Source organism: Girardinichthys multiradiatus, chromosome 15 (genome assembly GCF_021462225.1).
Source record: "Girardinichthys multiradiatus isolate DD_20200921_A chromosome 15, DD_fGirMul_XY1, whole genome shotgun sequence".
Lineage (NCBI taxonomy): Eukaryota > Metazoa > Chordata > Actinopteri > Cyprinodontiformes > Goodeidae > Girardinichthys > Girardinichthys multiradiatus.
Genome location: NC_061808.1, coordinates 10,823,359 through 10,848,787, shown reverse-complemented (window position 1 = coordinate 10,848,787; position 25,429 = coordinate 10,823,359). Strand labels below are relative to the sequence as shown.

The 25,429-nt window shown below is 38.8% G+C and overlaps 2 protein-coding genes across 2 annotated transcripts in view; one reads left to right on the top strand and one right to left on the bottom strand.

The window, feature by feature from the left end:
• LOC124882466 (brain-enriched guanylate kinase-associated protein-like) overlaps nucleotides 1-16,975 on the top strand; it is a 45,413-nt gene extending 28,438 nt beyond the window's left edge. Inside the window, 4 exon segments of the mRNA XM_047388878.1 lie at nucleotides 925-991; nucleotides 5,152-5,259; nucleotides 7,637-7,717; nucleotides 14,717-16,975. Coding sequence (XP_047244834.1) covers nucleotides 925-991; nucleotides 5,152-5,259; nucleotides 7,637-7,717; nucleotides 14,717-16,117 — 1,657 coding nt within the window. The 3' untranslated portion in view covers nucleotides 16,118-16,975.
• Nucleotides 16,976-18,500: 1,525 nt separating this feature from the next.
• Nucleotides 18,501-23,898, bottom strand: rdh14b (retinol dehydrogenase 14b). The gene is made up of 2 exons (XM_047387090.1): nucleotides 23,471-23,898; nucleotides 18,501-20,615 (listed from the first exon to the last, which is right to left on the bottom strand). Exons 1-2 carry the CDS (start codon nucleotides 23,822-23,824, stop codon nucleotides 19,998-20,000), a joined length of 972 nt encoding a protein of 323 aa, XP_047243046.1. The 5' UTR covers nucleotides 23,825-23,898; the 3' UTR covers nucleotides 18,501-19,997.
• Between the last annotated feature and the right edge of the window lie 1,531 nt (nucleotides 23,899-25,429).

The following is a 25,429-nucleotide window of genomic DNA, read 5'->3' as shown; positions in this document are numbered from 1 at the left end:
ACAGGAACCTGCTGGAACACCAGTGTCACTGTCCACAGTGAAGCTTTCCATCAAAATTGACTAAAAGGGTGTCAACCAAGAAAGCCTGACTGAATTATGCAGCTGCCCACATTTTAAATGAAAATTTCCTCTGTGGGTTTTATAGGAAAACCAGACAAAGACTGACCTGTATGTCACATTAAAAAGTATGTTTGGAGGAGTCAGTTTAGGCTTTCAAACCTAAGAACGCTGTAGCAATTGTCAAGCATAGGGCTTGGTTTTCCCAAAACCTGTATTTATAATTTATGCACTCTTCTTAAACGTCAGATCCATGCTATGAAGCTCATAATTCTGCCAAAAAAGGACTCAAATATCCAAACAGAATTTTATCATCATAAAAGTTGTATGTTGTTTATATTTATTTTGTATTCTGCCACCCACACAAATGAAAGGTTCATGCAAACCATTAAAACTTCCAAATTAATAGGTCTTTCATACCAATAAGCGCATGCACACTTATGACTGGTACTGTGTAGCACTAGTCAGTATGTGTGGGATTTCTGCCATGTTGAACATTTTAAAAATGCCTCTCCCTCTTTTATTATTGCCTACAGCAGTTCATATATTGAACTATAGGTGAAGGACTCTGTAAGAAATTTGTGAGATAAATGCACACTGAAGTTGTTAAACTATTCAGAATAAGACTGCAGTTGTTTTTAAAAATATGATGTGACAAGTATTTTTAAGAGGTACTTAGAGAGGTTGCAAGTAGGTTAGGTAAAGATAGACTCAAGCAATTTAAATCTGACTTGCATAGTGTTTAGCCTGGATATGAGCATTTTTGGGAAGCTCACTGGCTTCTATACTGTAGATTCAGCATGCATGTGCACAAGCTATTAACTACCAGCGAGCAATGTTTTTATTATTTTTTATTTTGTTGTTTAGAATACAAAGCAGCTATTCAGCTCTGCAGAGAATCAACCAAGATCTAGAGGAAAAGATCCACAGAGATGTAAGTGTCTGAAGTTGCATGTTTGTGTGTTGGTTTGAAGCTTTTATGCAAATTCTCGTACTTGTCAAAGAGGAAGGACTAACACAGAAGCAAGTCACACGGCATGAAGAACACTTTGGGGCTCAGATTGAAAATGTATCCCCCTGCTGTTTGTGCCGCTGACATTAATTATGGCTTATTACAATTGGCTGTCCTCCTTCCACTGGCAGAGGGCTAGCAAACCCATTGTTCCTGAGAGGAGAGCACCTCACTTCATTTGTCAGATGCTTCTTTTGCCTGTTGAAAGATAGAATTAACAAGTGTGCCCCAAAAGACTGTAACCATCAGGTGTTTGAGCTGGTGAATGGACAGTTGAAAATGCTCATCGAATTGGTTTGTTATGCCACAAGATAACAGTCATTACAATTGACAATGTGAGATCTTCTGGTACACACACACACACACACACACACACACAGCTGAACGTTGCCCTAAAATTGCCATTTTAAAAAACAAAGGCAAACTGCCTTTGTTTTTGGGTTTTTTTACCGAGGAAAGTTTTCCCATTGGCTGTTCCAGATTCATCCCACGTACATCCTCCTTAATGCTTAGAGAGAGGTGCTGGGTAAGTCTCTCTGCAATAGTAAAACTTGTTTACGCCAGAGGTTCCCTGCACAACTACAGAGAATGTAATTACAAAACAGATAAGCATAAGTGTCTAGGTTCTTTTCCTCGCTCAGTTTTCCAAAAAGGTAAAAACTGCACAGCTAAACTCAAAGAAAAGCCTAAGTTTATGTGTAAACACAAAGCAGTACATAACGGTGAAGTAAAAATAAAATTATATTTGGTTTTTGACATTTTTTACAAAAAAAAAGTGTGGCATGCATTTGTATTCTGCCTGCCTGAGTAAATGCTATGCTACATGTTTATACATTTTCTGTCAATTCTTCTTTGCAAAATAGCTCCAGATCAGTTTAATGTAATGGAGATCTGTGAGCTTCAATTTTTAAGTCTTGCCACAGATTCTTAGTTAGAAGTAGGGCTGGCATTTGACTAGATTAACCTAAGGGGCGACCTGTGGTTCTTGAGCCTCTAACAGATTTTCTTCCAGGATTATTCTGTATTTAGACCTATTCAGACCTTCTCTGAAAAAAACAACAAAAAAACATCCCCACATCATGGTTTTATAATCACTGCATTTCATTGTGGAAATTGGGTTTTTAGGATACTGTTAGTTTTTCAACACTTGTGTCATTTTACATATAGTTTAGTTTTATTATTTAGCATAATAAAATACACAAAGACATAAACAATTAGCACACAGCAGCAAGAGAGGTAGAAAGCTCAAAGAACTTATGTAAAGCCTCCACCTAAAAACAATTTAAATAAGTAACTTAGAATCAATACATGTATAACAACAACATCCGTACAAATGATTCCAGTCCAAACAGTTAAACTCATCTGTTCAGAGCACCTTCTAACACATGCTTACTGTGTTCCCATGCCTTCTGCAACCTGCTATTGGTACTTCTTATGACTTTTTTTGGTTGGTTGTGGAGTGCAAAATTTATAGTTGTCCTGTCAACAGAATATTCCACCCAAGTTGTGGATCTCTGCAGCTCTGCCAGAGTAACTTTATCTCTGACCATTCTGCTGTGCAATGTTTTTAAACAAACTTCTGGGGCCTCCACAGAAAAGCTATATTTATAGTGAGCTTAAAATCATTTACACCAAGGTGGTATATTGTATATTTATCAATTGGAGGGATTTCTGAAGACAATTACTTGTACCAAATTTTATTTAGGTTACAGAATAAAGTGGGATGAATACAAATCCACCCCACAGTTTTTACATTTGTAACTTAAAGCATTTGTTAAACCATAAATCATCTTTGTCCCTTCTCAGAATCAAGCATAACTGTTCATATATATATTTTTTATTGTGACTTTCTGTAAAATGAGTTACCCACTGGGACATGGATAAAGATCTGATTCTGAATCTGAGTGTGTACCACGTTTTGTTTGTCTGTCAGATTAAGTCCCAATAAAGAACATTGAAATTTGTGGTTGTAATGTGACTAAATGTGGAAAATTTCAAGAGGCTTTGCAACTTTGCAACCATTTGTGTTAGTGGCAAGGATGGAATCAGGGGTGTTTCTTTCAGTTAATGACCTGAGAGGGTTACGATATGCAAAATTTGAAAGATAATTTCCTTAGAGAGAAGTAAGTTCACTGACATCTTGGTCCATGAATAAACTGCACCCTAATGGCCAAAGTGCTCAGCTGTAACAATTTCTGCTGCCAATTTAGCTGCAAAGCGCTTTCCTTTTTTAAATCCACTCTATGTCTTTATTTATAGCACTTGTAGATTATTTTATATAGATAAACAAGTCGTGATTCAAAACTGAAGCAGGAAAACCTATTTGAAAAGCTATTATCTGTGTGTGTCCATGAAGTGTTTTTTTTTTTTCGCTGGAATTAAGTATTGTTGCGATAATTTCTTGTTTGACCCTTAACTACGGATGTAGAACCTTGGCTGAAAAAACCGTTCTTCCAGGCTGTCTGTCTAAATAATGGGTGCCTTAAAAAGTGTTACCCTGTCAGCATATTTGTGGCTTGCTTGCTGCAGAACCTTTGCCCGAGGCACCTGCATGTAGTCGCATATGTCCTCATTAGAAAACAAAATCCACCCTTTCTGTCACTGGTGCTGCATTAAAGGCAGAAGTAAAGAAGCTCTAAATTTAGTGTGCTAGTTATTTTTCTTCTCTAAATGTACAGGGGTTGGACAATGAAACTGAAACACCTGGTTTTAGACCACAATAATTTATTAGTATGGTGTAGGGCCTCCTTTTGCGGCCAATGCAGCGTCAATTCGTCTTGGGAATGACATATACAAGTCCTGCACAGTGGTCAGAGGGTTTTAAGCCATTCTTCTTGCAGGATAGTGGCCAGGTCACTACGTGATACTGGTGAAGGAAAACGTTTCCTGACTCGCTCCTCCAAAACACCCCAAAGTGGCTCAATAATATTTAGATCTGGTGACTGTGCAGGCCATGGGAGATGTTCAACTTCACTTTCATGTTCATCAAACCAATCTTTCACCAGTCTTACTGTGTGTATTGGTGCATTGTCATCCTGATACACGGCACCGCCTTCAGGATACAATGTTTGAACCATTGGATGCACATGGTCCTCAAGAATGGTTCAGTAGTCCTTGGCAGTGACGCGCCCATCTAGCACATGCATTGGGCCAAGGGAATGCCATGATATGGCAGCCCAAACAATCACTGATCCACCCCCATGCTTCACTCTGGGCATGCAACAGTCTGGGTGGTACGCTTCTTTGGGGCTTCTCCACACCGTAACTCTCCCGGATGTGGGGAAGACAATAAAGGTGGACTCATCAGAGAACAATACATGTTTCACATTGTCCACAGCCCAAGATTTGTGCTCCTTGCACCATTGAAACCGACGTTTGGCATTGGCATGAGTGACCAAAGGTTTGGCTATAGCAGCCCGGCCGTGTATATTGACCCTGTGGAGCTCCCGACGGACAGTTCTGGTGGAAACAGGAGAGTTGAGGTGCACATTTAATTCTGCCGTGATTTGGGCAGCCGTGGTTTTATGTTTTCTGGATACAATCTGGGTTAGCACCTGAACATCCCTTTCAGACAGCTTCCTCTTGCGTCCACAGTTAATCCTGTTGGATGTGGTTCGTCCTTCTTGGTGGTATGTTGACATTACCCTGGATACCGTGGCTCTTGATACATCACAAAGACTTGCTGTCTTGGTCACAGATGCACCAGCAAGACGTGCACCAACAATTTGTCCTCTTTTGAACTCTGGTATGTCACCCATAATGTTGGGTGCATTTCAATATTTTGAGCAAAACTGTGCTCTTACCCTGCTAATTGAACCTTCACACTCTGCTCTTACTGGTGCAATGTGTAATCAATGAAGACTGGCTACCAGGCTGGTCCAATTTAGCCATGAAACCTCCCACACTAAAATGACTGGTGTTTCAGTTTCATTGTCCAACCCCTGTATATGATAAAGTGTGCTGAGCCAAAAAAACTTAACATCAAGCATGTGGGCATCTTGGAAGTTACTCATTCTAACTGGATTTGATCTTAAAAAAAATGTAAAGTTTGTTTCAAATAATTTCAACATCTGTGTTGTCAGTCGCAGCACCACGAAGACGAAAAACGAGCCCTGAGCAGAGAAATCATCGTACTCAACAACCACCTGATAGAGACGAAGCTCACCATTGAGAAGCTACAAGAGGACAATGTACGTTATACTGTTTTTAAGTTTTCATTTGCAGAACCAACCCTATTTTAGCTGGTTCTCGTTTACCTTCTGTGAGAACAAAACGCAGCATTCTTATATAGTTTTTACAACAAGGTGCTAGCATTTTCAGAACTAAAAACTGTGTTTTTAAAAGATATTCTTTTGGATACTTTGGATGATTTTTCCTACAATTTGAAGCAGATATTGACATTTTCTATGCACTAAAACAATAAGATTTTAAATTATATTAGGTGTGGTGTGATCTGTTGGCAGCGCACAAAATCAGTTAAAAGATAAAGTAATCAGAATTAACTATAAGTGCCCAATGAAAGCATTTATAAGTGTAAGTGTCAAATGATGAGGGTAGATTGAAATTTCATAGGCATAAAATCATGTTTAAGTGTACTTAAACTTAATTTAAGATAGACAAAACCTACTTCTCATTTTCTGTATTTGCACCTCTGGTAAGGATGTGTAAAAAGGCTTTAAATAAATTCATATGTTAATGCAACTGCATAATCACACACAAATTTTTTTTCATGCAATCTAAGATTTCATTCGAGTACACTTTTTCAGCATGGAGAATAAATAAACAATTGTTTTGGAAATTTAAATGAAGTATTTTTACTGGATATGTTACTATTTAACAGAGTGTTGATGAAATTGAATCATTGCCTTCATAGATATCTGGAATATAAAGAGTTACTACAGGGTTTTGTCAGTCTGGTAAACTGTAGTAAAAGAAAATAAGAGTATGGAAAAATATTTGTATTTCCAGACTTAGTTTCCTGTCCTGCCGTCTGGTGTTCTATCCTGATGTTCTCTTCATATACTTCCTTTTTCAGTCTTTTCTTTTTCATCTAGGATCTGGCCCCCTTCCTTCCTTTATCATGTGTATGTTTCCTCATGACATTCCTTCTGTACTATTGTCCTTATTTTATTATTTTCTTGCCCTACCTCCATCCCTCCCTTCCTTGTAAGTCCTTCTTTCCTTCCTTGTGTTTGTCATTTTTTTCTTTCTTTCTTCCTTGTGTCCTTTTTCCTTTCCTTTGTGTTCTTCCTTTCTTGTCTTCCTTCCTTTCTTCCTTATATTCTCCTTCCCTAATTGTGTCCTCCCTCCATCCCTTCATTCATTTCTTATGTGCTTTCTTTTTACTTCCTTGCTTCCATCCCGCTCCTGTTTTTGTCAGGCTCCATATTTAAAACCTTCACACTGCAGAAATATTTGTCATCATATTCTAGTGAAATATAATATTTTATATTTTAAAATAAATATAAACGACTGGGAAGTCTTAAAAGTTTAGTCTGGAAAAGTATGTAATTTTTACATTAAAGACTTGCAGAAACTCTGGATATAAATATGACCAGACACAGGTACATACCTCTTATAGCCACTTTTCAAGGAGGAAAATCTCAATTTAAATACACTTTAGACATACGCATCTGCATTCATCGAAACATTTACATAACCCACAAACACAACCACACACTGATACACATATAATCCAAAGGGTTGTAAGTCATACACACACAGGTTATTATTACATCAATGTAGCCTTGGTGCTGGATCCATTCTTGATTTAATTAAGTTATTCACACACTTAGGATTTTGTCTTGAGATATCCTTTTTGTAGAGCAAAACCTGCCCTGGCACATATGCAACTAGCTTCTCTATCTGGTTTTCCTGAAATGCCAAGACAGGACGTGAAAAAAAGGAACTAAACTAAATGGAAAAGACAACAGAACATGTCATTCAAGTCAGGCAGATGTGTGTTGATCTTCATAAACTGGGAAACAGGGACAAGGAAATAACTCCTCACCTAAACTTGCTCTTATTTATCAAATAAGTTTAAAACTGTAACTCACATACAAGGCAGGACGAGGACCTCAGTTATCTTGCCAGCATGCAGTGAGAAGGACGGAAACTGCAGCATTTGTTTTCAGTATGAAATTATGTTGCTGAAATAGAAGTTGAATTTATTTTAGGGCTTTTTACACATTTTTACCAGGGGTGCTGATAATCGTGAATGCATGTGCAAAACCAAGACTAATTTTGAAGCAAATATTGTTTTATTTATTTTTTTTAGACTGTATGGTTCATTACATGAACCTATTATTTGCTGCAGAGTTTTGTTTTCTTTTGCAGACATAGATTGTAATCTTAAATGGCACAGGGATTTCATTTCAGATCTTAGGAGGTGGATGTGGTTTTCATTACTTGGCAGGATTTTCATAGTTGGTTGTAGCATCGTTAATCAAGACATTGGGTTTTACTGTAAGCTGCACAGATTGCAAGGTTTAGAGGGACAGACGTAAGGTCTCTACCATATTCACACCTGTTATCTATTTTGGTTTTGTCCATGTTCTGCCTCCACAGGAGCTGTACAGAAAAGACTGTAACTTGGCTGTTCAGCTGCTGCAGTGCAACAAGTCTCTGTACAGAGCCCAGCTCTCTGAGGTGAGACCTCCTCCCACTCTTACAGGCTTCAATCCTGAAGGTTTCCTTCAACCACCTGCCTTTTACCCTCTCCTAAAATCTATTTTAACAGCTCCACAGTTTTTGATGTAGTTTAACACCTTTATCCCTTTAATGCACACAAAAAACTACAAAAGCTTTTTATGGTGACATGTGACATCAAGCAAAGGAGTGCATATAGAAGGAGAGAAAACATTTTCCACTTAAGCTGCATTGAATGAATGAGTGGTTTTAAGAGCACCGCTGGGCTGAAATTTAGGCAAAAAAGAAATGTCTTGTCTGTAATGAAAAGGTCGTCTTGCCCCGAGAGAGCCAGAAGAGATAAGAGAATTGGCAGAAGGACATGAACAGGAAGTTGCTGCAGCAGTGACTGAGGTACTGTATTAGAACAGCTGAAGGTTATTTGGCGGAATAACCTTCACCTCTAAGAGATAAAATAAGCAAGTTTTAAAAATATGTAACAGCTCTGAGGCATATAAAAGTTACTGAGATTAGCTCACGCTCTCTTATACTTTAAATAAGGTTTATTCAGCAGTAAGTAGCATTGTTCAACATTAGATCATCTAACATACTAAAGTCCATTAAGTTATCATTGCTGTTTGAAATCCCACAAAATACAGACCCTGAAATTGAGAGTAAATAATGTTTTAAGTAAGAAGGGAAGCATAATGTAAGTGTAGTGTTTGTATGCAACATTTTAAATCTCATTTGCAATAAATGCTCTAATACCCAACACAAACTAGATTTCCTATGTACTTTATATCTCCATCATCACTTAATTGGTGCGGATTCTCTCCTGAGATGATTGAATATAATCACTCCTTGTAGTTAGGGGAACGATTTGGAGAAAATGCAATCCATTTACCTAACTGTAAAGAAGATTTATACTATGCTCATTGGATGATTCACAGTATCAAATTATGAAGCAACAGTGAATGTGCAAATAGATAGTAGTATTTGTCTGCAGCAGCTTATTTCTGCACTGGACAGTTTAGAAAAGTAAAATGTTTAATGCAAGAACATGTATTTAGTCTTTTTACAAAGGAAATACTTTTTACAACCCTCTTTACCAATAGGACAGAACTTAGTCTTCACTTATAACATGTCACAACGTTGCAGGGATCTATCTTCTAAAAGAATAAGGTCTAGTGACTGACTCTGAAAGAAGGTCGATTTTGTGCCTGGTGTACTATTTCTTTGTAGATTTGGCCACATGTCAAGATTATTGTGTTGTTGAAAGACTTTGTGACAACCTATTTACAAAAGCCAACTGATTTCTATTAAAATCTCCTGGTGTTTGGGAGATTTCATGATGCCATGCACTCAAATGAGGATCATGTTGCCTTTTATCATATGACTCACTCTATCACAGAACCTCCACCATACTTAACAGTAGGCATGAGGATCCTCTCCACTGTTGCTACATGCATGCTCAGTATGAGGGATTGCTGCAAAGTCAACGACAGTGTCTGTCCACTGTCTCTACATGCTCATCCAGGGGGAGTGACTGCTACAAGTCACTGACTCGATACAATCTGCTGGGTTTCCTTAGATAGAAAAAGTTTTTTAACCAATTTAAATAGTAAACGGAATCTGTCTGCACTGTTTGATCATTAGGATTAATTGGAATGTATGTACATGACTGAAAAGTTGTATGATTCGATTGAATTGACTTTCTGAAGTGCCTTGAGATGACGTGTTGTGAATTGGGGCTATATAAATAAAACTGAATTGAACTGAATTAAATTTGCACACATTCATCCTTCAATTACCAACTGCATGGGTAAAGGGAATAATGTAAAGATTATGTAAGGCTTTATGTAAGGTTATGTGATATTTTAAATCATATAAAATACTTAGAAACCATTGCCAACAAGAAGAGTAAGAAGGTGATATATGTAATTAAAATTTGAAGCATTTGCTCAACCAACAACAGGATCGCTACACTAAGTTTGTCCGCCATTATTGTTTTGAAAATAATGATAAAGGCATTTCAACACTGATTTTATGCATAGTGCAGACCTGAGTACTGCAACACCTCCTGTCATCACTGCTGGCTTCACTTTCAAAAGCTCACAGCTGTGCAGGATTTCGCCATCTTCACATTTTAATGTATGCATTGCCAGAAGCAGCTCAGAGGTCGCTCGTCTTTGCAGGTTTACAACAGAATTTTTTGTGGAAGATTTTGTCTAATCTGACCAAAGCACATGGCTCCAGTTAAAGTCCAAGTAGAGTTTAGCAATCTTCACATGTTTACATTTGTGATAGTAGGACACAGAAGACCTTTACTGGAATGCTTCCCAAACAGTCCGTTATCATCTAAATAGCATCCTTTCCTGATCTTGACTTCCATTAATTAATACAAAAACCTTACATTGAATATAACAAACTGTGTATTTCTGCATAGAGTTCATAAGAAAAAAAACATTCATTTCTGGCTCTTCGGAATACATTTTCCATATAGTAAAAAACAATGCCTTAATGTCACACCTGAGCTTAAGATGCCACTCTTTGCCACAGTGATCAGCGAGCTTTGGAGATTGTTTTTCTTCTTTTATTTCCTCCACACCTCATTTGTTGTGGAGGCAAGATACCCTAGGGTCATCATCCAGTACAGTGGCCAGCAGGTAAGAGAAATGGAGCCTTTTATTGTGTTAATGCTCATTCAGGAAAACAGAAAGTTATGGATTACTAACTAAAAGAGCCCAGACACTCTGATCAACTTTGAAAAATTAAATAAATAGGTTAAGAAAAGCCATATTTTCATTTGTTCTTGCTGAAATTGTTCAGGATGCCAGTAATTTTGGCTCTGATGATTATGTTGAAGACAACTATCTATTATTGGGGGGTTTAAAGAATAGGGGTTTTTGTTTGTTTTCTTGGTGGATTCTCATACTACAACAAGAGATGAACTTGTATTGGCAGAAGTGGCATTGACTGTCAAGGGTTATATTTCTACATTTTTACTTCTGTTGCTGGAGTATATTCATTAAAGAAATCACAATTATGCTTAAAAATTTAAGTCCAAATGATTTAATCATCCCCACTATTATGTAATATGCATTTGAGCTAGATATTAATCAAAGTGTGCATGGTTTGTTAGGTGCTTTTCAGCAGGGACTTTACTTCAATGCACACTTGAAGGCAATGTGAAGGACAGTTAAGGTAAAAACTATAGTGTGCTCCAAAATGCGGCTGGGGAGCACACTGCAGCCTCATCATACAATCCTGCTGTTGCTTGTGAAAAGAGTGCATGTGAGTATTGATGAGCGCTTTAAACACTCGACCAGCTTGGCTCAACTTTCTGCTGCATCAGCCTCTGGCCTTGTGCCTTTCCCTATATGTCACGGGAAAAGCTGGCAGATGTCCACAAGGTTAAAGTATGCAGTGATGCGGCTGCATAAAAATATCAATGCAAAATCCATTTTGGTTGCGCAACACTCAGAAAATATCAAACGTACATTTTCAGTAAACTGCAAGCATGCACTCAGGCAAAGGCTTGTCATAAAGTGAGAAACAGTTAAGCTACAGCAGCTCTCAGCAAAACAATGAGGGGGTCAGAGGCCGTCCATGCTTTCTCTGGACGTCCACTGCTCTGCTAGTCCTGTGGGTGGAAGCTAATTGAAAAAGTATTGATAAAAGCTGAATCTGGATTTTGGAGAATTGCTGCGGCTCTTCGGCGCCCACTGAAGTTCTTTAGCGGCTTGTTTGGCTGCAAAAACAAGCACAGAAAGGGCGTGAAAGGGCTACATAAAAAGGTTTTAAGTCATCTTGTTTAAAATAAGGTAGCAGGAAAAAATGTGTAGACAGTAATTAATCAGCATTTTGCTTTGTTGCAATCAAATTGTAATGATAAACTCTCTCATGTCTTTTTTTTCTAAATACAAAGTTATAATTAGCTTCTGTCTTTTAGCCATTTGGGAACAACTGACTAGATTGCTGGTGATGATATGCTGCAGTTAACTTATTACTTGTTGCTATGGTGATCTACAGATAGACGATGGAAGCTTTTGTTCTGAGAAATGCTCAAATTAGAACAATGGCTTTCTCTTCTGAGAAATGTGACTGTATTTGTCTTTCACCTGTACAGTATCCTCTCACCTTCTTTGGTGGTTAAAGAAGAAGATAGTTTCTATTCATAAGCACAACTGTTGCAAACAATAGCTGTGTTAATGCTTAGGGTAAAAAAAGGAAGATACTGACACACTTCCTGCATGAACAGAGAGAACTGATCCAGGATTAGGACAGAATAAAAAGTAAGATCTATGATTATAAACAGGATATTGTACAAAGTCTGAATAGGATATTCTCTAAAGTATGAATTTGTTGTGATTTTGTTTTCTAAACTACACAGGGTGAAAGTTATACCTACATGCTTATAAATATGCACATACAACCTCAACCACATACTTTTTAGCCATCAACACAGTTCTGGTGTCATTCTGGCTGGATCTTTGGCCACTCTTCTGGGGAGTATTGATAGAGTTAATTGAAAATGGTTGATTTCCTGGTACAGACCTGTCTTTAGAGTAGAGGCCATACTAGAAGCTTTAATTAAACTTGTTTTATCCATTCTAAAACCGTTTTGGTGCTCGTTTGGGATCATTGTCCTGTTGGAACATCAATTGTGCCCAAGCTTTAACTGTCTCACTGCTGATTTGAGGTGAAGCTGAAAACCCTGAAGTCCTGCTTCATTTGTGTGGGTTGAAAAAGCCCCCCAGCATGATTCTACCACCACCATGCTTGGCAATTGGTAAAGTGTTCATTGGTTGGATCACCTTACTTTGTCTCCCCAGGGAATACTTCTTGAACCGAGGAGAAATAATTATATCATTTGCCTCATTCACAAAACACTTCAATGTGAGATATAAAGACTTTTTGGCTTCTCCATGTGTTCTCAGAGAGGACCAAGAGGGCATGGGGGGTTGAAGTCAACCAGCCTTTGTCATGCCTCCGAGCTACCAGGCAAGGTAGTCATAGCCCTATATTAACTGACTTATGTAAGGGTGAACGAGCTTCCCAGATCAAATGTGTGATGTAATGATTTTACAAGGTATCTGCAATCAGCAGGCCAAGCAAATTTACAGCCAAAACACACAGGGATTGGTGAGGAACTGTGCTTTATACACATCATTGGAAAGAATGCACTGAAGTGCGATGAGATAAAGCAGTTCACTTCAACTAAGAGAAATTTCTGCAGTATGCTAGAGAATAGAAAAAAATCAAAAGGCATCACCACTGATGTAGAATGGGAGCTCTTCAACACTCATTTTATGTGTAACACTGGTATGGACCCCACTGAGTTCCACTTCATGACTCCTTCGATTCTGTGATGTCCTCTTGATTTTTGAAGACACGCAGATAAGTCCACAATTATTCATACCCCTGGCAGATTTAGGTAAGAAACTATATTCATTCAACCCAGAGGTTTGTTTCTGACAGGAAATGAGACAGTCACACTATCAGTTTTGTTTTTGTTTTGTTTTTTCATTTTACTTGTTAATGAAAAAATAGAAAGTTATGTATACCCTTCATAATAATCAATGAAAAATCTTGTTTGGCATTCCAGCAATCAAACCCTTCTTATGATTGCATGTTTGCACTGGTATTTTGAGAATTTAGTCTTTGAGGTTGGAAGGGCTACTTTCCATCACCCCAATTTTAGCTCCCTTTACAGATTCAAGTCGGGACTGAAAACATTATTATTTACAGTCAAAAGAAAGGTTTTGGTCAAATTAAAAGACTCCTATAAAATAAATCTGCCTGTGTAATAAATAATTAAGGGCTTAGCTATGTATGATTGAGAGGCAGATTAGAGGGGGTCTCATCTTTTCAGATGAGAGGAAGCTGTTTAGTAGAAAACCGTTTTTTCCTGTCTAAATTTCTCCAAAAGGGATTTGGTTTTTCCATGTGGGCAGCTACAAATTTCAATCTTGAAGGTGTCAATTTTGAAGCAAGGGCCTTTTTTCTTGGTCAGCACTCTCCAAGGCCATGATAATGTAAAATATGCTTAGTTATGTAGATGGAGACTGTAAAAGGACATGAATAGGTAGTTTTTAAGACAAACCCAGTTAGAAGGGTAAATCCAAATTTAAAATAACAGTTTATTTAAATTTAAATAATCTGTGAGAGAAATGTAGTGGAATATTTGGTCATCAGGCCACAGGGGCTGGCTCATATTCTACCATCTCACTGTTGATTTAAATCATTGGTGACAAAAGACAGCACACAGCAGAATACTGCCTGAATTGAAAAATTAAATGCCTAATTCTTTCACGCTTCTTCTAAAAGCATTTCGTTTTTGAAAGGATCTATAAAATCTTTCCAAGATGTAATTTGGATAAGATCTATGAAAGATACTAAACTAACGTGTTTAGTATCTTTAATGCAGCAGGGATGGCTAAAGCTGTTAAAAGTTTACTTTTAAGCTGCTGCCACTTTAATAAGAGACCCATTTATACACGGTGATGTTTTAAAGATCTGAAACCTGCATGGTAGGAAATTCATTACAAAAGGAAAAATATAAACATTGATTTTGCTTGGTCCAAAGAGTTTTCTGTCAATATTTACACACAGCTCTTTCAGAATGGTGCTCTATAGAGGAAAGCACTTTCAAGTATCATAGGGTGTGAAAACCTGGTAGAAATATAATTTATTAGCAACATTTATCTAATAAATTATTGGGTTTAGCTCACCTTGGAAAAATATGCACACCAAAATGATGCAGAACATTACTGACTCGACAAGGTGATCCTGAAAGCATGATAGCAATAGCTCCACGCTAATTACTTAGTGTGACCTCCAGTAAGCCTGAAGCAGCTGTTAATGTGCTCGGCATTATTAACTTCTAGTGGGTGTATAGAGTCCAAATACCATTTATGTTCCAAAAAACCAATTTACCTGGTTTATTGTTATTAGAGTTCTAAACACGTTCATCCCACATTTTCCTCTCAATATCTCTTTTTCTTTGAATTTTTCTAGCTTCCTGCAGATTTTCAGGAGCGCCTGACCATGCATCTGGAAGAGTCTCCGCTCTGCCATGACTACCCTGACTCTACGTCCCTCATTGCTAGCGTGCTTGAAAAGCCAGATGAGGCCTGCAGCAGCAGCCAGGCCTCCCGCTCCCCCAGCCCCCAAACCCAGAACCATACTTTTATTCTGGAGAGACTCGGGCCCGGGGAGCGCCTGGGGCTTAGAGCAGCCTACAAAACTGACCTGTACAGCAGCGACACTGCTCTGTACTGCCCCGATGACCGTCACCGTGAGAGGAGGCCCAGCATGGATGTGCACGGTCACAGGACATTCCTGTATGGGCCACAGAACTCCACTGACAGCACTCCAGAGGAGGGCTCTGTGGGATTGAGAGCTGGCTTCTCCCAGGAACATTTTTCCAAGTTCCCCGTTGCGATGGCTGGAGGCTCCAGCTCTTACTCCAGCTTTAGTGGAGGTGGTTCTGAGGACAAAGGCAATGAGCCGCCAAGTAGTGCAGCTTCCTCACCGCGCCATCATTCCCTCTACATGGAATGGAGAGATGCAGGGGACTATGAGAGAAAGAGTGACTCATCCTGGGAGAGGGACAGTCCAAGGAGCTTTGGGAATGCTCATCCTTTCCAACAGACCGAGTTGAGCCACCAGCAGAATGGGAGCTCGCCGGTCTACAGCCGCACCATGTCCTCCTGTTTCAGTGAGCCCTACGAGCCGCTGCCTCCATCTTCCTCCCCAAGTGTCGCTTACGGAGACAGTCGTCGAGGCAGCACTTTAGCCCCTGAGGAGGAAGAACTGATTGGTCGATGGCGACAGCTTAGTGTTGAGGACCTAAGTGCCCACTCGTACCGCAGCCCAGGCAGAGCCTCACCTTACAGTTTCTCGGAGCAACACTTTTCCGTTCGCCCTGCCAAAATTCGCCTTGGGCCACTCTACAGCAGCTTCCAGGAGGGGGCTGACTACTACCATCAAGGTGCAGATGCAACTGACCCGGTGTGGGTGGCTGCCAGCCCCGAATGCAGCCCTGGACTGCGGCAAGCACACAGCCAAGCCCACCTGTACAGAAGTGAAGACAGCCAGGAGTCAGAGCACAGCCTCTACCACTCAGGAAGCTCCAAAGACATGAAGGGCAATGTTGCAGCTGGAGGTCAGAGCACAGAGTACGCTGACCCCAGTCCCAATAGCTCCACTGAGTCTCTCAACCAGAGGTCCCTGGAGATGGCTGCAGAGCTGCAGCACTATCAGGTGGAGATGCACAGCATGCCCGCGCAGGTGAGCCAGCCGCCACCACCAACTCCTCCACCTCCTCCTCCATACAACCAAAAATTTGGCTCTTTGGGACTTTCAAGGAAGGACAGTCTTACAAAGGCCCAGCTTTATGGAACGCTTCTGAACTGAAGGACTTTCAAACGAGGTTAAGCCTTTGTTATGACAGAACCCACAAGGCATTGGTGCGCTCAAGTTGTGTTGCTGCTACCATTTAGTTGAAAATGGTTCGAAAAGCAGCCAGGATCAAAATGGTTCATAAAGATGAAGCAACAGAAGATCATTTAGGAGAGATGATTACATGCTAGAGGACGGCAAAGTAAAAGGAAGTTGGCCAAGATTAAGTTGGAATCAGCCAGAAAGAAGTTCATGACACTTTTAAAATGTATAGGAATGTCTATGTATTTACGTTACAAATGTATGAAAAAAACATGCTTACTAAAAATTCTGTGATATATTTTATAAGAAGTTGTAAGCAACAAATTTATTCAAAAAGTGCAGTTCTTGATATTCCTGCAAGTTGTATATAAATTATAAACTGCCAGTGCCGTGTTTGGAAGTTCAGATTTGAATCGAGACGAGTCTCTGCTAGCTGCACATAGATTGGTTTCAGTCATTATTTTTAATTAACTGAAACAATCTTAGCCTTGTGAGAGGTGTGTAATGAAGAAATAACTTGCGAATTAATCCTTAAATGACAAACAGACATTTTTCTTCTGTTAATTGATTTTAGTAGTATTGATGGGTGTGATTTCTTGTTATTGATGAAATGTTTTGAGATGTAAACATCTGTCTTAGCAATCAGTATTTATTTATTAAACTTTTTTGCACCTCTGTTGTCTCCTTGAGAGGTTCCCCTGCCCCCATTCTACCTCAAATTTGAATGCCCACACCCACCTAAATCTCTGTAAGTTTGTTTCTATGACAATGATGCATGGTCATATATTTTGTTGTTTTGTTATCTTAATAAAGCACAAATAATATGTATAACTCAAAGTGTGGATGCATGAAAGAGAGATTAATGTTACTCTACTTTCAGAGGCATTTTAACAGCAGGTCCATTTTTATTTCTCAATAATTAATTGTTTGTCTGCTGAACCCATAGAGAGACCTTCTGTTGTTCAGAATCGGATTCCTGCAGGAGTGTTGAGCGTCCATGCTGCGTCACCATAAAGCTCACCTTCATCATCGTAGTAAATTTAAAAATAGGGTTGCAGGGATTGATTTTTGTCAAGATCAGCAAACGCGACACAAGGAGTAAAGTTATTTTGGTGTTATTCATGGACACATCCAGGAAATAAAGAAAGCAGAAGCAATTTATATTTGTGTCAGGTGCGTACAGTGCCTTGCAAATGTATTAATACACCTTTAACGTTTTCACATTTTAACATATTACTGCCACAAAACGCAATACAATTTTGGGGGGGTTTTAAGTAATGGACCAACAAAAACTCATGCAGAATTGTTAGGGATTACAAAAGGATCGATATTTTTATGAATTAAAAACAAAAAGCGTGCTGTATATTTATAATCCCTCCTGAAGCATAATCAGTACAGCTTTTCCTTACAGCTGCAAGTCATTTGGAGTATATACCTCTATCAACATTGCACTACCAGAAACTGAACATTTTGCCAATTTGTTTCTTGTAAAATAGCTCCCCCTGTAGCTCTAGTTGTATGTTTAGTGCCGTCCTTATGGAAATTAAACTGCCAACATAGTCTGCAATCTTTTGCAGCAAAAACAGGTTTTTCTCCTGTTTTTATCCTGCATTTACCTCCATCTATCTTCTCATCAACTCTGACCAGCTTTTCTGTCCCTGCTGAAAAAAAGCCTCCCCACAGCATGATGCTGCCACTACCATCATCACTGCCATCAGTATATCAGAGTAAAAGAGGTGATCTTTTATTTGTAAACAAAAAAGAAAAATCACATAAAGCCACAATAAAATGACACATGTGCATACATAAGAAAATAAAGACAAATAGAAATATCAAAATTTTGGGCTGTTATCAACATTGGCCTTAAAATTATAACACAGAAGCCCTTTGAAACAGGCCTTAACACAATTTGGATTACATTATGAAAGAAGTGAAAATAAGATGTAAACATTTTGTTTGTCACTTTTTTGGCTAAAAAGGAGTAGCAGTCCATAGTTTGTTTTCTGATCCATTAAAAGCTTTGATTTGATTTGCTGTGTACTAAACATGCATCTGTGATATAAAAATGAAACGCTAATGAGGCTATTTCTCTTTAAACAGTTCCTGGGTTCGAGCCAGCCTAGTATATTGCAGTGAGATATAGACAGAATAAATAAATTATAATGTAAACAGTTAAATGTGGAGTAAAAAGACAAGTGTGCACAACACCTTAGCTCCCATCAGTGTGTCTTGTGTAGTACATCATTTTAAACTAAATATATCTGAAATTTTGAATGGCTCTTTGAATCAAAAACAAATTTGTCCTTAAATTATGATCTAAACATTAAATACATAAATGAAAAACAGACAGTGCAAATCTTTTTAGTTGGAGTCACTGGTCTTTATTCAGAACTTAAAGGAAACAGTTATTCTGTTGTATCAGACATACAGAAATGTCTTGGAATTTGTTGTCATTGATCTGAATTTTACATGATATGCATGAAGAAAGAAACAGTATTAAAACGAATTGTGTGATAGCAAACAATGGGCTGATTTGGTTTAGGTAAGTAGAACTCATTAAAGTGAGAATCTTGCAAAATAATCGCTTCTGTGGTTCTGCGGTTTCATTGTTCTTGTTGATGGATGTCCTTTCAGGTGGACTTCCTGTAGAGGTAAAAAGTTATTTACTTGTAAAGTTTGATATCCATCCACAAGAGGGAGTCACGGTGCAGCGGCAGTTTACAAATCTGCATCGCAGATCTACAGACGCAGCAGAAACCATTTAAGCTTAAAAATGCATCAAAGGTAACCAGTTCAAACAGCTACTTTCCACTTGTTCTTGCTTTGCAGTGCAAAGCTGATGTTGAGCTATGCACAAATTCAGCGCAGACAATGGTTCAACTGAGGATCTCAAGAGCACAAGCAGTAATGAGACCTCACAGTGGAAGTAAATGTGACAGCTCAGCTTGCCTTTCATGAATGCACTGAGTCCAGTCCCTTTGATCCTGATGTCTGCATCTGAGCTTTGATAAGGTCATGTTATAATGAAATAAAATAAAACAGCCTCAGCAACGTATAGTTAAAATGATTGAAATTAAAATCTAAATGTACTGTATGATAATAGTCTTAATGGACTGATCACTGCTTGGTGATATGTCCAAAGCTTGGGATATTATTTTAGAACCCTGCTTTTAATTCTCCATAAATTCATTCCTGATAAGGGTAAAGGAGGCTAAATACATATTCAAGTCACAGCTCTTCGATATCTATTTATTAAAATGTTTGAAAAACATGTGTTCTTTTTTTCAACTAGATTATGATTTTGTTGGGCCATCACATAACACCCATCAATGTTCTCATCTGTAATCGAAAAAAAGAAAAAGGGGTTTGTATACTTTGCAAGGCACTGTATGAAAGGTGTATAGGATTTTCTACTGCATGTGTAAAGTCAAAATGTATAATGCATAAACACTCACATTATCAGGTTAGTATCTTTTAAGCAAACTATGTCTCTAAATGTTTCCCAAATGGTAAATGCGTTTTTGAATAACAGGGTTAAAGTAAAAATAATTACCTGGATGAAAAATCATTACAATGCTTCTTCTTTCAAAACTTCACTTTAATAGGCGCATGTTAAAATTTAAATCCTAATATAAGCTCTAATCAGTTCTGTAATGTAGTCCCCAGAATCCTAATTATCACACTTCTGAGGCACAACATGTCATTTCATTACATTTTCATCCCCAGGGAGGAAAGTGGATTTATTCACAACCCATCTCTTGCACAATGATGTCTGCAAGCAGAAATTGATTAACAAAGTAGTCCAAGAACACTTAATTCCCCAACAATCCTGTCCACAGAACTGGCCCCATGGTCACTCTGCGAGTCCAACCATCCTCCTGCTTATGTTCCACAGTTTTTTGGCTGCCTGTTTGTCTGTAGCTTTGGCCATCAGCTCCTCCTCCTCACAATTAGCGAAACACTTCCCTGATACGCCCTCCACCTCTGGGGAGCAGGCCAGGTAGAGCGGCGTCTGGGATCCCTCCAACGGACTCCTCAAGAAAACCAATGAGGCGAGGTGGAACAGCGGCTTAGCCAGGAGAGGGATTTGGACGTGCCGGCCCAGTCTTGTCCTCACCATGCCTGGGGTGAGGGCGTTGACCGTGACTTCTGTGCCCTCGACCTGATGAGCCAACTCCAGTGTGAAGAGCAGGTTGGCCAACTTGCTCTGACTGTAGCAGAAGGCTTTGTTGTAGTTTGTTTCGCTGTTCAAGTCATCAAAGTTGATGTGGCCGTATTTGTAGAGTTTGGAGGAAACGACAACGATGCGACTGGGAGATGAAGCCTTCAGGAGATCCAGTAGCAGGTGGGTGAGGAGGAAATGGCCCAAGTGATTCACTCCGAGCTGCATCTCAAAACCATCTTCTGTCTTTGTGTAGGGACACTGATAGATTCCAGCATTGTTGACCAGCACATCAATCTTTGGTTCCTCCTGACAACAAAAATACATTTAAAACATTTTAGGTTTTATTTTAATTTAATAAGATCTTAACACCAAGTATGTAAGAAATACATATATATATTCTTGGTTAGGCTGTAGATATAAAGTAGTAGGAATGCATGGTTAAGGCTACTTCTTTATTGTATCACATATTTTTATTCCTTTTCATTTTAGTCACTATTAAGGTGAGTTTCGCAAGCTTTAAGTACAAAATTGCCCAAATTATAAATACTGTGAAGGAATATTACGTCTTATAGTGTATAGTGGTAACTTTGATGTTTGATGATGATTTGAAGACATCTAGTGGTTCTAAGAGGTAACTGTCAAGTGAACGAAAAGGGGTTTGTGTATTAAAATAATATTTTTGAATACAGCGGCGAAAAGGAAAAGCATTGGCCCACTTTACAGCTTTCTTCTGTTTTATCTTTTTTGTCACAATAACATTTTTCAAATCAACAAAACTTTTAATTTCAGCGTCAAATAAACAAAATAAATACAAAAAGTAGTTTTGGATGTTTGGATTGTTTACAGGGGGCTCATTCAAGGTCAGTGTTCATGATCCAACAATAAGGAGGAGACTGGGCAAAAATTGCTTCCACTTAAGGTGCCAAGGTGAAAACCACAGTTGGCCAAGAAGAAAACAAAGACCGTCTCACATTTGCCATAAAAACATATTGATGGTTCCCCCATTTGGTTAAGTAAATATTATAAAAATAGTACACATCTGGTGTAACTACGAAAAACATACGCGCTGTCAGCTATGGTGTTGGTAGCCTAATGATCTAGGTCTGCTTTGCTCCTTCAGGACCTGGACGACTTGTCATAATTGAGGCAGCCATGAATTCTGCTATCTATTAGAAAGTCCAGAAGCAGAATGTCCAGCCAACAGTTTGTGACCTTAGGCTCAAGCTTATTGGGTTTATGCATTGGGACTACAACAGAAAGAACTCCATCAAGTTAGCCCCTGAATTGTCCAAAAGAAAAAAAAAGGAAAGAATCCTTGGATTGGCCTAGTCAAAGTTTTGACTTGAATCCGCTTGAGATGCTATGTCAAAATCTTAAACAGACTGTTAGTGTCTGAAAAACAAATAATGCGGCTCAATAAATTCTGATTGGTCTACAAATCCTCCATAGGGTCTCTTTGCCAGTTGTCTTAAAAGCTCGGCTACAGTTGTTGCAGCGGAAGGTGGAAAACTAGTGATAAGGTTAACTTTTCACATAATGCCATGTTGGTTTGGAGAGCTTTTTTCCCCTCATTAAACGAAACTGCGATTTGAAAACTGACTTTTATGATGATGCAGCTTAACTACGTTCGACATTAAAATGTATTTTATGCTTTTGGTGACATTTACCACTTTAATGTCACCAAAACAATCACAGACAGTAGAAATCTGTGAGGATGCAAAAACCTTTTCACAGCACTGTACAAGAAAGATAAGATGTTTAATATCAAATGCTGAAAGTAATAAATCAATTTTGTAAGGACAATTTTAACAGTGTTGCATAAAATTTCACAATAAAGCAGAAAAAAAAAAATCATTTGACAGTTTGAACCAATATACCACAGGGCAGTCTATTTCTAATAAAAGTCTAAGTCCAATAACGCCTTAGGAAAGAAGCTTGCATTTTATATGGCATCCTACTTTGCAAACAGGATTATAATATTGTTAAATTTAAACACTTGATTAATCCTTAATTTCATATTAGGAAATAAAGTGAAACTAAATAAATATGGTGCAACACTCAGCTCTAACCTTGTGAAAAATAGTAGATGAAGTGAGACACATCAGAACCACCACATGGCAACAGTACTCCCCTAAAGTAGCTGCTGCTACTCAACAGGGCAGCAACAAGACAGAAATATAATCCTATTAAAGTCCTATCACTGATTCTGTCAAGCAGTTGCTCTCATAGAAACACAGCCTAAAACGGGGGCCGCCACCATGGTACAGTATAACTGGATCTATTGGAACCCCAGAACTTGCAGGGTCCAATGTTTGTAATCTTAGAGTACCAGACAGCCCCATCTAACCAAATGTTCTGACAAGTCATTGGTCTGACTGTTAAAACAGGCATGGTGGCTAAAGAGGAACTCGTTCAGAATTAGGTGTTTAATCGTGTTGCATATGCTCTTCACAGACATTATTATTTAAACTACTTTTTATACAGGGTGGTCTGATAATAAAAGAGTACAAGTTTGAATTAACAGTAAATTTCCTCTAATCCACACAGGATCACAATTATACAAACAGGGTCAGATGGATACATACATTCTAAATAATTGTATAAACGTCCCTACACAAGATGTAGCCATCTAAAAGACATCTAACTGTACTTTAGTAGGGGTATACATCTACATTTAGACCTTTATCATTTTGATCCTATGTGGATTGGAGGAGATCCACAGTAAATAATGTTAATTCTATTGTTGTTTTAGCAAAAAAAAAAAAAAAAGTAATATGCAAAATCTTAGCTTTAAACTGGATTAGGAAACATCCATGATATAGTCACAGGTATATGCTCCCAGAGCATTTATCTAACTGCATTTATAGGGGAGAAAAAATAGATTTTTGATAACCATTCAAACTCTATCAAAGTTTAAAATGATTTTACGTTAGATGCCTTATTTAACAATCACTAAAGCAGTTGAATGTTCTCAACAAATTTTTAAAGTTTACGTTTTTTTACATTGTTACCAAGATTTTGTTACTGGCCTATGTGAATAAAACTGTTCTTATATGCTGACCTCTGCCAATCTTTTGTTCAGCACCACGGACAGTGGCCCTTCTGGACCGCAAATAACAAACAGAACGCAACAATAGGTGGACTGTACTCTATCTTGTCACCTTGTTGATTTCCTCACAAAATTCCCGGACTGATCGGAGGGAAGCAAGGTCCAGGTGTTTGATGACCACCTCCCCTTGCTCTGGCCCCGCTTGGCTCTTGAGGTCCTGGGCTGCGTCCTCGGCGCTCCGCAGGTCCCGGCAGGCCATGATGACCCGGGCGCGCAGCTTCAGCAGCTCCCCGGTCAAAGCCTTTCCTATCCCGCTGTTAGCCCCGGTCACAATCACAGTCTTTCCACGCATGGTGTCAGTCGGATACTGGAGCAGCTTTACTGCTTTCCGCCGTGGGAAAAGACGGCGCATGAGGAGCAGAACTCCGCCGCCGACAACAGCGGCTATTAACACGGCCGTGGACATATATGGGTCGGCTGCAGGTTGACAAGGACGTCACGATTGTGTGGCACGGGTTTGTATAAAATTACAAATTGACCCCGGATATTATTGTGGCTGACGTTTCGCTGACTATGGTGCAAACTGCATTTTTATATGTTTATAGGAAGTAGTTGTGATATTGAAAACAAATGCCCTCATTAACAATTAATATTTTCCACAACTACATATGAATATATATCTGCAAATTATAACATAAAATAAAAATCAGAGTACTTCTATGTTTGTCTTCCGGGTCACAACCATTACTGCACTGGATTCGTTCCTTAACAATCAGCCGGCGCAAAACCCGGATAGAAGTGATAACGAGGAGCGAGGGAGGGGCTTTCCTTTGAACAGAGAGCTTTGTTAGCCCCTATGTAAGAAAAGCAGGAGCCTGGCCACATTTATGGCGAAAAGTCAAACTTCTTCCCGGTGTTAGTTTGTCTACGCAAGGACAGAAACTCAGGACAGTGGAGCCATGGGGTGGAGAGTGTCTGGCTGAGGAACCTCGGGTGCTTTTCGCAGATGATGTTCTTTTGGGTTCTTCAAGCTATGATCTTTAGCATGCACTGGTTGATAGGCAAGTCTAAAAACTTTGAACAGTGGGTCAAGCATTTTGTGCTTCAGACTAACTCAAAGAGTAAGACTAAGCAGTTCAACCAGGAACCAAACTTTGATTATAAATTTGAAAATTGATATGGTCCAATGTTTTTCCTAATGTAACAATACCACTCAAACCAAGTCTAACAACATGTTCAGACTAACTATGTCCTTTCTATCAGCAAAATAAAGGCACCAATATGGTATTAACTGGTGGGTTATAATCTTGTAACTTCTCTGTATATAATATTTTTCCTATCCACACGATTTTTGTTTGTATGTTTGTTCATTTATATATATTATTTTTATATTGACAATCCGCTCTGGGCTGTAAAGAGCTGTCCATTGTTAACAATCCTGAATGCGAAGATGAGGAAAAGTAGACCGGGTGAAGTTGTTTGAACTGTATAACACGACACCACAGCTCCGCTCTCTTCACTGGATCTCTGTTGTGAGTTTAAAGAGTGCCAAGTCCGCCCACACGGCGCGCAATTTGCCTCGCTGATTTATGGATGGTGCGGAGCTTCAGTTCATAACAGTTTCTCGTTTTAAAAGACTAAATAAACACACAGTATTGTCTGTATTGGTCGTAGCGCGCAACGTCGACACCTGAATGAAATAATAAAAAAATGATATTCGCTTTTTCTTTTCGAAATGATCTGTACTTTTTTTTTGAGTAATTACAAAAATAACCACCAGATGGGGATGAAAACTAACGAAAACTTTATTATTTAACTAAATGTTGCGTGTTCTTCTGAGTAATGAGTCAGTGTGCTGTTGTAGGAATCACTGACTCATAATCCAGATTATTGCATTTCATGATAATTATTACAGCCAGATGTTTTTGGTTGTTTGTTTTATTTCCTAGAACCCGTTTAACCTTTAGAGCCCCAGTCTTGGCAGTGTAATGGAACTGGCCTCCCCGACATTAGACCACAATGATGGCTCTATAAAGTTTAATTAAAAGAACCGCAAAGTAACAGGAGAAGA